This window comes from Delphinus delphis, chromosome 2 (assembly GCF_949987515.2).
Source record: "Delphinus delphis chromosome 2, mDelDel1.2, whole genome shotgun sequence".
Lineage (NCBI taxonomy): Eukaryota > Metazoa > Chordata > Mammalia > Artiodactyla > Delphinidae > Delphinus > Delphinus delphis.
The window spans coordinates 37483801-37501510 of record NC_082684.1 but is presented as its reverse complement, the minus strand read 5'-3'; the positions used below and the strand labels follow the sequence as shown (position 1 = coordinate 37501510).

General features: G+C 38.4%; 1 protein-coding gene across 5 annotated transcripts in view; it reads right to left on the bottom strand.

The window, feature by feature from the left end:
* ZBTB25 (zinc finger and BTB domain containing 25) overlaps positions 1-17710 on the bottom strand; it is a 29925-nt gene that overhangs the window by 7046 nt on the left and 5169 nt on the right. For 3 of the 5 annotated variants that reach the window (XR_009518327.1, XM_060004417.1, XM_060004418.1), the window contains exons 3-5: positions 9122-9301; positions 5041-5984; positions 129-163 (exon numbers count right to left, since the gene is read on the bottom strand). Coding sequence is in view for 4 of the 5 variants with exons in the window: in XM_060004417.1 (XP_059860400.1) it covers positions 129-163; positions 5041-5984; positions 9122-9294 (1152 nt within the window). In the remaining variant the exon portion in view is untranslated. Of the gene's footprint in view, positions 1-128; positions 164-206; positions 5985-9121; positions 9302-17710 lie in introns of those variants that run through there. The other 2 variants (XM_060004415.1, XM_060004416.1) reach the window with 1 other exon arrangement.

Here is a 17710-nt window from a genome sequence, read left to right as displayed (position 1 = left end):
CAGTTGGAAAGCACTTGATTAGGACATCACTTTTCTATTAACACAGATTATGGCTGGTAAGAATTGGACTCACTGATGCATTTTTGCATCACACATCCAAAGTGTTACCTGGTACAAAGACCACTTACCTCAACACTAGGAAGACAACATTTGGCAGACACTGCTGTAAAATAAGAACACATTCTATAAGCTGAGTTAATAAAAGGTTTTGTTTATGATCAAGTCACATTAATTTATTTGTCATGATAAAATACATGAAATTCACAGTTTTCATTCCAAATGGAGAATACGAAACTTTCTGAAATAATGTTTCTGAAGCAAACTCACAATACATTAGGTGGAAGAGTTTAACCATACAATATATTATTGATTTCAGTCTCCTGTATTATGTGTTACTATTACTAGTACTTTGAAGATTTCTTCAGGGGCCCTTTTCATTGTACAAGTTTTTGCTTTTTTTCTTTTTCTTTTTTTGGCCGTGCTGTGCAGCTTGTGGGATCTTAATTCCCCGACCAGGGATCAAACCCAGGCCTTCGGCAGTGAAAGTGCAGACTCCTAACCACTGTACCACCAGGGAATTCCCTTTTGCCTTTTTTTTTTGGTACAGGTTTTTGAAATCCAAGTTTCTTTGAAAGTATTTTAAGTTGATATTTTATTTAATCTGATTAAATGACTTTATTTGGCACAAAATAGAAGAGTTGATGACAGTTAACATCAATTGCATTGGAGCGATATCTACTAATTAATCAAGTGTGGCACAGATATACACTGAAGCACAAAGGATTCTTCCAGGTCTTGAAGACAAAAATCACAGTTTGTAATTCCTTATATTTAAGACAGCCAGGCATAGGATTGTATAATCTTACCAGTTTTCAAAAAAGTCCAACCATACAAACACAGAAGTACAGCAAAGAATAAAAATGTACAGATTTCATTCTTAGGAATTCAAAAATTAATTATAATAAAATACCATAGAGCTACATTTAGTTTAAAACATACAAAGATACAAGTTACATTATGAAAATTCTTCACATCGCCTATTTTTACCTCAATTACTACAAAAAAATGGATACTTCTCAAGGATCTGAGTTACAACATCAAGAATTTGCCTGTGCAAATAAACATCAGTGGAATTATACATTTTCCAGACTATCTTCTTCCATGATTACTATGTATTTCCTTCTGTTTTAAGTGAAGCCTTACTATTTTGACAAAACATAATGAATTACTCGGTTATTTGCCCTGCTCCATTTCTGGTCTCCATGTACTTTTTAGATGACCTACATCCGAGAAATGAAAATAGTATTTTCTCCATTGCTTTTGTTCCGTTTCCTATATGTAAATAATACGTTTGGGGGAACTTTAAATAAAGTTGCACTTGGCAAGGTTTCATTCCCAATAACACCAAAGAATTAATATCCTCCTTGTTAAAGGCTGAAGAGAAATACTGATGGTTAAACTATGGTAGGTAGAATAGGAATTCTAGCAACACTGCTGTTTCTAGAGTATTTGTAAAAAAAAAAAAAAATAAGAATTCTGCCAAAAAAATAAGAATTCTGCCAATTAATTATTGAGTATTAAGTAGTACATGACTGCTTTTAAGACATTCTAGAATTTATGAGTTGGAATACTAAAGTTAATAGGTTTAGCTGCAGAAAACATGTAGAATGTAGTTTTCTTTATATGGTTGGTTTTTACCAGTAATACTGATAGAACTTAACACAGTTTTAATACAAATCCTCACAACACCCCTGTGAGGTAGGGATTGCTTACAGACACTTTATAGATGGGAAGTCAGAAAATCAGAGAAAGAGATAATAATCTCAGGAGATAAATCAAGAAATTTTGGTTTTCTTATAAGGCAGACTGCACTTATCAGATACTGAGTTCTGACAATAGGCTAATAAGGACAAATACTGAAACAGTCTGTTTTCCTCCAGAGAACAACTATATGTGGGATCTAGAAAGAAGGGAAAATTCTAAGCTGATCCAAAGGGAAAATGTCCGTCTAGTACTTGCCCAATACATTAAGGTGTACACAGCATTTCCAGTTTTAAGAGTTTGGTAATCATCATGCAAACCATACTACATGGCTAAGATAATAGCTCCATTTTACAAATGATGTAGTCAAAACTAAAGGGTTTTGCTGGAAGGACTTTTTTATACAAAGTAGATTTTTCTTAGTGAGGAATCATGTCTTAAAAAAATACACTCAGGGCACAGTGTTAGTCATAAAATAGCTATTTTTAAAATATTCCTGTTGAATGAATGAGAAAGATAAAACTGGGGTCATTTCCCACAGTGAATAGTGATTCACTGGCTCTCTGGAACCCAGGTTTTGGGATATTTTCCTATAAAATGGAGTAATCATTTTCCCACTTCCTAATACAGACAGAATACTGTGAAGATGAAGGAAAAGAACATTTGTTTTGAATTCCTAATAATAAAAGTAACTTTATGAATAAGAATAAAAATACAGTTAAGCACTCTTTTCTTAACACCCAACAAAAGTAGATATATCTCTGCTTTAAGTTAATGTTGTCTATCATGAACAGTCAGCCAAAAGCAAACTTTTGCCACATCCAGACTCTGCCCTGAACTGCTGCCCTACACCACAATTCATATGCACACTTACTCCCACCCTTTAGCTATACACACTTTTTTGTGTCAACGACTAATGACTGAGCAAGTAGGAAAGAAAACAGAAGAGAAAAATCAGGAAAATTTTTATCTAAATGAGAAAAATAAAACTTTACTTGAAGAAGGCTAGGGAATATATCTAGAACAGCCTAAGATACATGAAATCAATGTTAATATTTGTGTTCATCCTATGAGATGAAGTCTTTGAGGACAGTATGAGTTTGAATAATTACTTAAATGATTTACATATAAGATTAGATGCAGTTCTGACACTAAAGAGCAATACATTTGTTTTAACTACTCCCAATACAACTGACTCTGTATCAATAGCTACTTAGATTTTGCTCTTAACATATGTCAACCTGGGCCCCACAAGGCTTCCCATCCATGTCTACAACAGAAACTCAACCACCTTAGACAATGCCCATTGGTTTTCTTCATTCACTCCTTAAGAAAAACTTATCAGTTCATAATTCACCTAAACTCACTGATAACCCAGAGAAAACCTTTGTGCCCTCAGAATGAGCTGGATTTCTCTTTGAGCTACATCCTGACTGAACTCGGATACTGTTGAGGAACTCTGATGTCAGGAAATAACCGCAGAAGTGAGCAGTCAGGAAGGAGATCAAACAGTTTCTGTACGTAGTTTAATTCTAATCTTCACAAACCAAATTTATTAAATTTACTAAGACACCTGTGAGGTTCAGAATTTAGCAGGGCAGCATACAAAAAAAGATAAGCCTGTTCTGAAGCCTCTCTCTTTTGTTATCCTTGACTCTCTAGTATTTTAAATTTAAACATCTCAGAAACAATTTACGTCTACACTCTGTGGTGAAGTTTAACCAGCTATTTCCCAGCTACACACAGCAGGAGAATCTATCATTCAGTCCACCAATTTTAATTTTTCTGGAATTTTAGCTTTGTAAGTTTCACCAATATAAAAGGGAGTTAAGTTGATTCATAGAGGGAAGGCTGTCATGGATTTTAAACATAGTTCTAGGACACTGACTATATCTACTCTACTGGTTTTATGGACCAGAAAAAAGTTTAAATTGTGCCACTGAAAAATTACCTTTTCAGGTGATTATTAGAAAATTAATGTCAACCCAGGTAGCCTATAAAATCTTCTGATACTGTGGGTAGAAAGATAATTTGTATTTTATCATTTACCTCATAAGCTCATGTAAACCTCTGGTCATAAAAATCTCAAACTCCCTTACGGTCTTTTTTTTTTTTTGCAGTACGCGGGCCTCTCACTGTTGTGGCCTCTCCCGTAGCAGAGCACAGGCTCCGGACGCGCAGGCTCAGCGACCATGGCTCACGGGCCCAGCCGCTCCGCGGCATGTGGGATCTTCCCGGACTGGGGCACGAACCCGTGTCCCCTGCATCGGCAGGCGGACTCTCAACCACTGCGCCACCAGGGAAGCCCCTCCCTTAAGGTCTTTAAGAAAACACTCTAGATTAAGATAACAACACTAGGGTGTCAGTCAACACAGATCTATCTGAATTTCTGTCTCTAACACCAGGGGCTTCTATGCTTATCTATGTGTATGTATCTTACTGTTTAAGTTTTTGTGTGTGTTTCTGACTCTTCTCCCTTTCTCTCTCTTAAATATTTTTTATTGAAAATGAGGTATGCTCAGTGTTAAAAAAAAATAAAGCCACATAAGATGTTGCAGAGCTAGTAAGTAAAAAGTAATTTAAAACTACTCATGATTTGGTATAGTTATGCCTTAAAACAAATGATTTATACATTATAACATATAGTTATGCACTAAAAACTATTAATTCCCTGTATGGCAGAAAATATTTTAAAATAATCCTCATTAAGGGCTTAATTCATGTGGAACATTAACCAAAAGTGATAGTCTAGAATATTCTTTAAAAAAGATTTCACTTATTTCATATTCAATTTGATTTTATAGATTCTACAACCTGGAAAAACTTCCATACTTCTATATTGATTTCTGATTTCTAAATTGTGATTTAATTTATGAAAACTTCACAGCCCTAATTGAAGGTTACATTTTAGTAGCTATGTATCAATATATCTTACAATAAGAAGATCTAACACATACAACCTTAAAACTATGGATAAATGGTAAAGAAAAAGTCAATAGAACTTGAGGAGAAAAATAATTTATGAATTAAAAAAAGTATGTGAGTTTTCTTTTTCAGAACTGATACAAAAATCCTGAAGGAGAAACTGCTACTCAACCAGGATAGTATCCACATTTTCTTGTGTGAGTTCTGACTCTAAGGCACAAGATGAGTCTAACTGTTCTTGCGACAAGCGAGAACTTTTCAGGGGGATGTCAGACCAGCTGTCACAATATGGCTGAAATCTCTGGGCTAATGTACTACCAAACCTTTGGCATCGGTTATATCTGTAAGATTTACCTTTGTGTGTATACATGTGCTCCAGTAATTGGCTCTTTCGGAGAAATTTATGACCACAGATAGTACAGCTGATTTTTCTTTTCCTTGAAAAAGAAAAATTACAGTTTAATTCTACTGGCTCAGTGTCTTTGGAGATCAAAGACACTTGACTGATCTGCAAAGGCTCTGTGGCACCCCGGTGTGAGCGGTCAGGCTGCTGCTCATTATCCTTGACAATGAAGGAGCTAAGCCTGCGGCATTCAAGAGCCTCGCTACTTTCATTAAGTGGATGCACTTCACCAAGGTCGTTACTTTCCAGAATGGAAGCAGGGACACCAAATGGGAGGGATCCAGACACGTGGGTATGGAGATGCTGTCTTAGATTACTACGGGAATCAAAACGTTCCCCACAGTAATGGCATAGGTGTGTTTTGATACCGCTTTCAGTGGAAGAAGGGCCTGTCACCTCTGAAGAGGGTGAGGGATGGCTCTGGGAAATCACAGATTCTGGGTCACATCTCTCCTGCTTGATGGACACGGGGGGCTTCTGGTGCTCCTCCAAGGCCTGGGCAGCAGGATGGGCCCTCTGCTGGTCTGCAGTGCCATCATCCAGCCCAATAGCAAGAGAGAGCTGCAACTGGGGGTGGTCACCCTGGACAGCAGCTCTATTTCCATTGTTATTGGAAGGAGCTTCCTTGACCTCCAGCCCTTGTTTGACAGCTGTTTTTTGGGTCGTTGAGATCTGAATGCCATATAAATTTGAGGACTGCACAGTCTCTGGTGAGAACACTTGATTCATTTCAGTCGCAATGTGAGAAAGGTAGTCGGCGTGAAGAAATCGAATCCCTTCCTCCAAACGACTATGATCCACAATCTGTTTTGGCCCTTTCCCCGTGTACATAATGTGCAACAAATAGCTGAATATGTCAGGTTGGATGTCAGTTGGTTGTATTTTTATGCATTCACTGTTAAAAACAAAAAAACAGACCCACACAGAATGAAACAACCCGGTTGGCCTTTTAGTTAACAGTACACAGTCTTAGGCTAAAGCAGTTTCTTCCTAAGAAGTTCTAACTTAGCAATCTGCCTTGATGAAACTCAGCAACAAAAGCTTAAGTTTTCATTGTATACCAGTTTTATGGCGCAGCAACAAGTCTTCATGTATTCAATCTACTGCCTAAAGTTAAGAAACACAGATATTCTGATTAGTTCAACATTTAATTAGTGACTCCTAAGTGATATGCACTTAAACTGCATGCCAGGGGGTAGAAAAGTGATGAATAAAATAGGTACCCTGCTCTTAAGGAACTTAATAGTCTATTGGGTATATAACCAAAAGAACTGAAATCGGGAACTCAAATAGATACCTATAGACCAATGTTCATTACAGCATGATTCACATTAGCCAAAAGCTAGAAACAACCCAAGTGTCCATCAGCAGATGAATGGATAAACAAAATGCAGCATATACATACAATGGAATGTTACTCAGCCATAAAAAGGAATGAAGTTCTGATATACGTTACAAAATGGATGAACCCTGAAAACATGCTAAGTGAAATAAGCCAGACACAACGGGACAAATTTTATATGATGCCACTTATAAGAAACATCTAGATTAGGAAAATTCATAGAGACAGAAAATAGATTAGAGGTTACCAGGAGCTTGGGGGTAGAGAGAATGGGGAGTTATTATTTAGTGGTTACAGTTTCTTTCTGGGGTGATAAAAAGTTTTAGAAATAGATACTGGTGATGGTTGCACAACACCGTGAATGTGATTAATGCCCCTGAATTGTACAAATAGAAATGGTTAAAATGGCAAATTTTATGTTTACATATATTGTACCGTAATAAAAAATAATTAAAAATTTTAAAAGGGTCTATTGGAATTGGTACTATTTAGAATTTTAAATCACACTAACCTTATTTTGGCTTCCAAACTGTATTAATATATCTACTCTTTAAATTGCAAACAAATACAAGTGTAACTTTGAAAAGGTTTAAATTAATCTCAAGCCCAATTTTCACATATGAATCTAGAATTCAGAAAATAGATGGAAATAACTGTGTAACAAGAAAATCAGGAAACACCCTGCAAAATTAGGATAAAAACAACCTGAGGGAAATGCTGGATGACAAGGAACAGTGGAATCAGTTGATGCACTCACCTTCCCTGAAGCAAAAGTTTGTGTCGATACATCAGAAAGCAAGTGTCAGTACACCGGCAATCCATTTCTTTAGTCCTGACATTTTAGGATTCCCTCTTGGGTTTCACTCTTACCTGTGACTCTTACCTCACTGCCATGGTCTGTGGCAGGGTTTTTTTTATATCAGCACAGAGCTCTTTTAACTGAGGATTTTTAGTTGCTCAACAGAGATACCACAAAGTAGGCCTGCTACCTTTGTATCACCTGGATTTAGTTTAGCATGGTGCCTGGTACACAACAGGGGCTTTAAGAGCTGAACCAACTCACTGCTCTCAGATGAGGCTTATGTGAATGAAGGTAGTGTTTCTAATCTAGTTTCTACACTGACCCTTAAGTAGGAGAGGAAACTCTTTTGCGTAGCAGAAAAGACTACCCATGACCTGTCCCCGACTCTAACCTCCTCTCCCCTTTGTGCCATGTATTCCAATCATTCTGATCTACTCCATTTTCTGAATGTGCTAGCCTGGTTCATATCTGCATATGTTTTCATGCATTTTCCCCCTTTGCCTGCAACTGTAACTTTTTGCGTTCCTCTACAACATCTGAGAAACTCCTCCTGATCCTGCAACATTCAGAGCCTCTGTAAAACCTGTGCCAACCTTCTCAAAATAAGGCTGCTGACACTCCACTCTACCTTGTGCAGCACTTCTATTATAGACATCACAGTAACTATTAATAGCAGCAGCTAACAGTGCAAAGCTCTGTTCTAAGCATTTTAATATTATTAATCCATTTAATCTTCTCAATACCATGGGGTGGGTATATTATTCTAGTGTTTTACAGAGAAGGAAACTGAGGCGCAAAGAGACCAATTACACTGCAATTATTTTCTTTACATGCATTACCTCTGTCTTAGACTATAAACTTTTTTTTTTGGCTGCACCACCTGGCATGTGATCTTAGTTTCCGACCAGGGATTGAACCCACGGCCCCTGCACTGGAAGCAAAGAGTCTTTTTTTTTTTTTTTTTTTAAGCAAAGAGTCTTGACCACTGGACCGCCAGAGAAGTCCCACCATGTAAGGTCTTTTAAAAAAAATCATACAGGGCTTCCCTGGTGGCGCAGTGGTTGAGAGTCCGCCTGCCGTTGCAGGGGACACGGGTTCGTGCCCTGGTCCGGGAGGATCCCGCATGCCGTGGAGCAGCTGGGCCTGTGGTCCATGGCCGCGGGGCCTGCGCGTCCGGAGCCTGTGCTCCGCAACGGGAGAGGCCACAACAGTGAGAGGCCCGTGTACCATATACAAAAAAAAAAAAAAAAAAAAAAAAAAAATCATACAGTGTTGCATCACTTTTAACCTAGGAGGTATTAAAGCTATTTTTTTCCAAGAGCTCAGAATCTGGATACCACTTTATAGCCCCCTCCTTAATACCCCACGCTGGGGCAATCTAGATTTTAAAAATTTTTTTTGAAAAAACATTTGAAACAAACGACATTTGAACTGTAATACGGAATATAAAGTGGGCAGAGTTATGACATTGAAACCTTGCTATGAAAGTGTTATGGAATAGAAATCAATGACTTAGTGATTAAGAGCACTGATTTGCATTTGAGTTTAATATATTAGCTGTATAATCCTAGATGGACAAGTTACTTAACAACTCAGTTACAGTTTCTTTTTCTCTAAAAAAGTATGGATAACAGAATTTACATTAGATAAATGCTTAGTGCTTGTTTATGGTATAAGCCTTCAATAGATTTTAGCCATTATTGTTTTCATTCTATCTTCTACCATGAACCCTACACAGAGTTTAATGACAGATGTGTAAAAAAATTATAAATTTTTATTATTTCCTAAGGTGATCCCGTAACAAAGAATCCCCAAAATGAGATTATAATAAGGCTTAGCTATATCACAGTATCAAAAATACTTCTGATTTACAAAAGCACATCCTTACCTTGTTTGGTGAATAAATATCATCTTGAAATAGTTAGAAAAAGCAGCAAGCACTGCTCTGTGGGCTTTGAAGTAGACATCTCCAATAGCAACTGTGCAATCACACAGAAAACCAAATTCTCGCTGCATGTTCAGCTGCTGCAGAAGGACAAGGCTATGGCTAGCTGTGTCCATTGTGGCTCTGAGAAAAAGGATAATATAGATTTTTTTTTTTTTACAAGGTTGGCTATAGATCACTCAAACCTACAAAATACAAGGAGACCTAAATTTAAATGAAATTATTCAACAGTTTTCAATACTGTTAATTTTACGCCAAACTTAGCTAACATTAAATACCCCATTATGACAACTGATTTCAACCCTGCTGAAATGATAAAATGTGGCCTTTTTAAAATCTGGTAAGAAGGTGGCTTGGTGTGGTGACAAAGACGTGAAAGGAAGTCTGTCCTTTTTTATCCATGCAACCACAGTTTCTAGTCCTCAGTTTCCTCACTGGCAAAAATGGGAATGAGGTACTGATCCTTGCCTCAGGGCCAAATGAGATAAGTTATGTGAAAAGCACCTTGTAATGGAAACTACTATTCAAATGTTGACCATAAATGTTAATAACATTACAGTGTGTCCAGCCTGGGCTAGAGCTGTCACTGCTCCTTAGGGATCCTCTGTTATGCTCAGGGGACACTGGCCTCCTATCATATAATGTTTGGGTAACTTATCAGTCACAGGAGCCCTTAAAATAGATGGCAAGCCACATCCCCAGATTCACATGGGGCCTGGAGCCCAATGGGAAAGAACCTAAGCACTGACCTTAACTGGACTCAGACACATACAAGCATGGAGGTTCCCGATGAAGTAGAATAAAGGATGGGACCACTGGTGTCAGGGGAAAAAAATCACGCATGCGGAAGAACATGCAAAATAATTCTGGCAGAGAAGTCTGATGTGAGTAGAGCAGCAAGAACATTCGTGAGGGCCCTGGGAGGTGGGAGGCTGTGCCACCTTCTCCTTCCTCTACCTTCTCCACCTCAACTGTGCAGAGAGAAGGCAGCTGGGGTATAAAGGGCATCCCTGGGGTGCTGGGAGAACCTCCTCTAAAAAAGCAGGTCCTAAAAAAAGAAATGAAGTTTTCCTACTAACCAGAGAGACCAAAGTCTTAAGGAGGTCAGTGATGAGAGTGTGGGTTTAGCTGTCTGAAGACTCGCAATAGCTTGGGCAGTAAAATGCTGAGTGGTGGATAATATAATAAAAACAGTCAACGGTTTATACTGTTTCCTGTATGTCAGGCACTTTTCACTCATTTAATTTTCAGTTCAACTCTATGAGAAAGGAAATACTCAATGCACCTTACAGATGAAGAAACAATCAGCACAGAGAGTTAACTGACCCAAGATCACATTGCTCGTAAGGGGATTCAAACCCAGGCACTGGACTCCAGAGCCCCAATGTCCTCCCTCTCCACCTCCCAGAAAAAAACACAACTCATCAACTGAAGGAGCCTAGGGAACAGTCTACACATCAAGCACCCTGGGAAGCCTGCAAAGAAGAATCAGGGAGAAACCCAGATTTCCTACTGCTTAAGCAAATGTGACACAGCAAAACAAACATTTATACTTATTAGTGGATAAAGTCTAGATTATAACTGGTAAAGATAAAGGCAATTATTATTGATAAAAGGTTAAATCTATTTTTTATTAAAACTACATATATAATGTACTAATATGGAATAATCTCCAAGACATAGTAAGTAAAAAAAGCAAAATGTAAAACTGTGTAGAGAAGACTACTATTTATGTAAAAGTGGTAGTGGTTATTCTATTTTTAAAGGTGGGGGAATTTACACATAAATATATTCTTGTTTATATACACATGTCTGGAAAGGTTCAAAGAAACCAATTTTGCTTCTGGGAGGGAAACTAGGGAGCAGAGAGTTAAGGGTGAGGGGAACTATACTGTTTGAAAATGTTGAAATATTTCAGACAGACAGTAGGTAAAGAGAACAAGGTAACAAGCACCCACCCCTGGGCACAAAAAGTAAACATTACAAACAGGGTAAAGACACCCTGGCATCTCTCCCACACTCTACCCCCCCACCCACCTTGCCTCCAAAGGTAACCACCATCTTGATTTTGGTGTTTATGACTCTCCTGTACATTATCACATTCTTACTGCATGTGTTCAGATTCCTTAAGAATGTTTGGTATTGTTTTGCATGTTTTAAAATTTTATACAAATAATATTATACTTTAGGAATCCTGCAACTTGCTTCTTTTAACTCTACATTCATACATTACGATACTGAGCAGGGCCCTGTGGGGCTCCTGGGCACAAAGCCTTTCTGTGTCCCCCATTTCTTTGATTACAAGACATAGCTTTCATTCAGCCTCCACGACCTTCCCTGAATTCCAACAGGCAGATTAAAGCAGTTGTTAATTCGGGAAACGAGGGGATGCTAGACCAGAGAGAAATAAACAGTCATAGAAACAATAGTGCAGCCTTTGTGCAAGGTCTTGGTTCCCCATCAAGGGATACACACAACAATATCTTTGGGCTGTTTGGGAGATACTGAAACCCCCTCCAGGTGGGAGAAGTTAAGATTAACAATGGTATGCTGCCCACAAGCATGCAGACCCCAGACCAGCTGGAACCTGAAGGTTGATGTTGCTGACTCCTACTTACCTCACCAACCAACCCATCAGAAGAATGTCCATGAGCTGATCATGCCCTCTTGGAACCATTATTATAAAACTTCTCAGTATCCTCCAAGTTGGGACACATAGTTTTTAGAGGCAGGAGCCCACTGTGTCCCCCTTTGCCTGGCAATGTAATAAAGCTATCCTTTTCTACTTCACCCAAAACTCTTGTCTCCAAGATTCGATTCTGCACCAGTGTACAGAGAAACTGAGCTTTCGGCACCATTACTTTCAAAAATCCTACTAATTCAAACATAGTAGTTTCCCTTACTCCTCCCCACGAGTAAAAATACAAAACAAAACAAAACTCTCCCATACCATCTCATTTTAAAAGCTTTTAAGCAGCAATGAAATAAAAAATAAGATAACAGAACCTACAAAGACCTGAGTCTATCTTTTAAGAATAAAAACGAAAACCCAGGTTGTGGGTATTGTTCCAAAAGGCCATTTAACTAAAAGTCAATATTTATTGTATTTACCACATTTTCCTGATTCTAAAATACCACCAATTTATAAGGAGATTAAAAAACCAAAATAAAACTCTATATTGGAGATTTCAAAGTGAAAACATGTCTTAGATTCAATAAAATGGTTCAAATTGAAGTACCTTAAACCAGTCTTACAAACTGTCCCAAAAAACCCCCCTCAGATCATAAATGTTTTCAACAGTTCTATATATATATATATATATATATATATATATATATATTTTTATACATATAGTACATTACTATAGTGAACTGTTGAACCGTGTGGAAATGAAAATAGCACACTAAAAAGCCACATATACAAAAATCTGTGGTTAATGTTCTATGAGTAACAGTTAAATTCACTTATCAAACAAATATTTTGTGAAGAGAAATTTAATAAAGAGAAAATATTTGAAAGCATGCCTTGTACAAGGCACGGGGACAGAAAAAAATTACAATGATGTTGCAATCAAGATTATAGGCTAATAGGGGAGATAAAATATAAAACACAGTAACTATGACATGAAGTAAAAGTGGTAAGTGCCAATAACAGCAGTTGGAGAACACACTAGGAGGGGGAGATAAATGACAGGGAACCCAATGAAAAATAATCCATTTGAACTGGATTTCAATGAACAGGCAGAAGGTGAACATAGCATTCTAGGCAGAAAAAAACAGAATGAGTAGGGCTTCCCTGGCGGCGCAGTGGTTGAGAGTCCGCCTGCCGATGCAGGGGACACGGGTTCGTGCCCCGGTGCGGGAAGATCCCACATGCCGTGGAGCGGCTAGGCCCGTGAGCCATGGCCGATGAGCCTGCGCGTCCGGAGCCTGTGCTCCGCAATGGGAGAGGCCACAACAGTGAGAGGCCCGCGTACAGCAAAAAAAATATATATATATAGAATGAGTAAAATTACCATCATTAGGCTTGGGAATCAAAACTGCTCTAGTAGCAACACACATAAAAGATTAGCAAGGGAAAGGCATAGAGAAATAAAAACCAGCAAGTAGCCTTCTGCAATATCCAAACAACAGCAGTGGGAATGAAGAAAGGAATACAAGAAGATATACCAGATGGAGGCTGACATGACTTGGCAGAGGACTGGATGTGGTCGGCCACAAAGAAGATCAAGTCAAAAGTGAGTCTCAGAATTCCAGCTTGAGTAACTGGAAGAATTCATTCACTGCTTCCGGTCCTATTTGCAGAGTAACTGCCATGTGCTAGGTTGATACAAACGTAGCATAGCAGAACGCCAGAGGAGAAGCACAGAAACTGGCTTCGTAAGAGAGAAGTTTCATTTTGGACACAGTGAGTTCTATGTGTCCACTCTAGGACATCTGAGTAGAAACGTTTAGTTACCTGTGGAGACAACAGGCAGCACTGGAAAGGAGATTCTCTGCAATAACAAGGCTTAAGTCACCAGGATTAGATGGGACTACTGAGTGAAATAAGAGGGGAAAAAAGCTAAGAATGAATCCTTTAAAGACAAGAATAGTACAACCAGACAGAAGAAGAGAAATAAGAAAATATATTGTCATTGAGAGAGATACAGAAAAGGCAAGAACCTTGGTGTGAGGAGGTGGCAATGGTATAAAATGCTGCAGAGAAACACAGGATGAGGCCTATTACAAATACCCCCAAGTGTGCTGACCAAGAGGTTTCTGGTGACCTCTGACAACAGTCTGGGAAAGCAGCAAGAGCAAAATATCTGACTGCAGGGGAATGTCAGAAAGCAGAGGTCATAAAGGGTAGGTACAGACAGAACAGGACATTGAGGGAACTGCAGATCAAAGACTTTCAGGCTGAAGAGGGGTGTAATCTCTAGAAGCCGGAAAGAATGCAATCAAAAGTGTAAGTGTAGGGACTTCCCTGGTGGTGCAGTGGTTAAGAATCCGCCTGCCGATGCAGGGGATACAGGTTTGAGTCCTGGTCCAGGAAGATCCCACATGCCACAAAGCAACTAAGCCCGTGCGCCACAACTACTGAGCCTGAGCTCTAGAGCCCGCATGCCACAACTACTGAAGCCTGCATGCCTAGAGCCCGTGCTCCGCAACAAGAGAAGACACCACAATGAAAAGCCCACGCTCTGCAACAAAGAGTAGCCCCCACTCGCCACAACTAGAGAAAGCCCACACACAGCAACAAAGACCCAACACAGACAAAAATAAATTAATTAATTAATTTAAAAAGTATAGGTGTAGCAGGTAGCCATGGAGAAAAAAGAAATCTCTTTTTCTGATGGTGGAAAGCAGATGGTTGAGGTAAGGAGAGAGAATTTGAGTGTACTCTTAGATGGCATTGATTTTACGAACTATGAAGTCAGTCCATATGCAGAGGAAAGAGGTGAGTTTAGGCCTTGAAAGAAACCTATTAATCCCTGATGCTAATATAGAATGTTGAAGTTTATAGAGAACTTTCACACACAATAATTTATTTCTCTTTCTGCTTCAGATGAGATCATTTCTATTTACTTATCTTCAAGTTCACCATCATTCCTAATCTAACCCATTCTTTATTTCAGATATGTTTCCAGGACTAAAATTTTCATCTCATTCTTTCTTAGTATCTACTTCTCTGCTGAGATTTCCAGTCTGTTCACACATTACAACCTTATTTTGCTTTACATCCTTGAGCATAGCTATAGTAGCTGCTTTAAATCTTCTCAGCTAAATCCAACCTCTGGGTCATCTTGGGGTCAATCTCCACTAATTAGGGTTACAGTTTCCTGTTTCTTCATATGTCTAGTCATTGTGGAAAATACCTTAGACACTGTGATAACTAAAGACTCTAGGTACTGTAATATTCTTCTAAAGCGTACTGATGTTTTTGTTTTTTGCAAATTAACTAAGCTGAACTTAAACTCCAAGTTCTGCCTCCCCATGGTTTAGTTTGTTTGTTTTTAACATCTTTATTGGAGTATAATTGCTTTACAATGGTGTGTTACTTTCTGCTTTATAACAAAGTGAATGTTATACATATGTTCCCATCTCTTCCCTCTTGCATCTCCCTCCCTCCCACCCTCCCTATCCCACCCCTCCAGGTGGTCAGAAACCACCGAGCTGATCTCCCTGTGCTATGCGGCTGCTTCCCACTAGCTATCTATTTTACGTTTGGTAGTGTATATATGTCCATGCCACTCCCTCACTTTGTCACAGCTTACCCTTCCCCCTCCCCATATCCTCAAGTCCATTCTCTAGTAGGTCTGTGTCTTTATTCCTGTCTTACCCCTAGGTTCTTCATGACTTTTTCTTTTTTTTTTCCTTAGATTCATTATATATGTGTTAGCATACGGTATTTGTTTTTCTCTTTCTGACTTACTTCACTCTGTATGACAGACTCTAGATCCATCCACCTCACTACAAATAACTCAATTTCATTTTTTTTTATGGCTGAGTAACATTCCATTGTATATATGTGCCACATCTTCTTTAACCATTCATCTGATGATGGACACTTAGGTTGCTTCCATCTCCTGGCTATTGTAAATAGAGCTGCAATGAACATTTTGGTACCTGACTCTTTTTGAATTATGGTTTTCTCAGGGTATATGCCCAGTAGTGGGATTGCTGGGTCGTATAGTAGTTCTATTTGTAGTTTTTTAAGGACTCTCCATACTGTTCTCCATAGTGGCTGTATCAATTTACATTCCCACCAGCAGTGCAAGAGTGTTCCCTTTTCTCCACACCCTCTCCAGCATTTATTGTTTCTAGATATTTTGATGATGGCCATTCTGCCCGGTGTGAGATGATATCTCATTGTAGTTTTGATTTGCATTTCTCTAATGATTAATGACATTGAGCATTCTTTCATGTGTTTGTTGGCAATCTGTGTATCTTCTTTGGAAAAATGTCTATTTAGGTCTTCTGCCCATTTTTGGATTGGGTTGTTTGTTTTTTTGTTATTGAGCTGCATGAGCTGCTTGTAAATTTTGGAGATTAATCCTTTGTCAGTTGCTTCACTTGCAAATATTTTCTCCCATTCTGAGGGTTGTCTTTTGGTCTTGTTTATGGTTTCCTTTGCTGTGCAAAAGCTTTTTAAGTTTCATTAGGTCCCATTTGTTTTTGTTTTTATTTCCATTTCTCTAGGAGGTGTTTTTTTTTAGTGCTAGGTGTGCTGTTTGGAGGCTGCTCAACACTAGTATACGTTTAGGGGCTGGCAAGAGATCCAAGCTGAGTTTAGATACAGGATTTGGGGTCTCCCCCCCAACATCCTTTCTAGGATTTTCCTCCTTACTTTCTACCTGTGTGGTCACTCTGAACTCTGTCCTCTTTTCTTCAAGCAAGTAAGACTACGGGTTATTATCACAGTTTTAGCCATCCCCTCATGTCCCCAACTGGGGCCTTCTCTCAGGCTAAAAGCCATAAAAATGGAAAATTATTCACAGCTGTTCCATTCTTCCAAGCATAGACCTCATTCCAGTTTCTGCTTGCTTTTTGTCACTCTCGAATGCCATCTGGTCGTTTTTAAAACTTTTTTTCAAGTTTATAATTTTTATTTGCAGAATTGTCCTGATAGGAACTCAGCCATCACCCTTTATCAGCAGTTCTAAAAAGTTTTGGTCTCAAGATCCATTTACACTCTTAAGAAAAGTATTAAGGGCTGTTAAGAACTGCTGTTTATGTGGATTATATTTATCAATATTTACCACATGCAGAATTAAGTGAAATTTTTCCAATTTTAATATATTTGAAATAACAATAAACCCATTACATATTAATATAAATAACACATTTATTCTAAAAAAAATTTTTTTTTAAGTGAGAAGGGTGGCATTGCTTTACATTTTGCAATCCTCTTTAATACCTGGCTTTAAAAAATACAGCTGGGATCTTTTCTCTGCTTCTACAATCACTCTGTTGCCACATGTTGTTTTGGTTCAAATGTATTAAGACAATTTGGCCTTGGCAAAAGGGAGATACTTGTAAACCTACTGAAAGGGTTTCAGGAACCTTCAAGGGCTCCTTGGACCACACTTTGAGAACCTCTGCCCTACTCTATCTTTTTTTGATCCTATGAGGTAGTGAAGCAGGTACTGTATTACTTCCATTTTCTGCTTAAGAAACCACAGGCTCAGAGAAGGCAGGAAAGGTACCCAAAGTCAGACAACTAGCTGTTAAATGGTGCTGGTAGAACCTCAGTTCAAGTCTGACTTTAAACTCAGTGCCCTTTCTTCAAAATTCCCATCTAGAACTTTCAACATATATACTGATGGCAGACGTTGCAAATATATTGAATCAAATAAGGGGGTAAATGTTCCAAGTTTATAACATGAAACAAACTCAAATCTGTTAAAAAAAAAGAAGTCATATATATATATACACACACACACACACACACACATATATAAATTCATCCAACTTTGTTTGCATAATAGACCTTTCATGTGTTAAGGCAGCACACCAGATTTTACCTAATGTTAACAGAGCCAATAC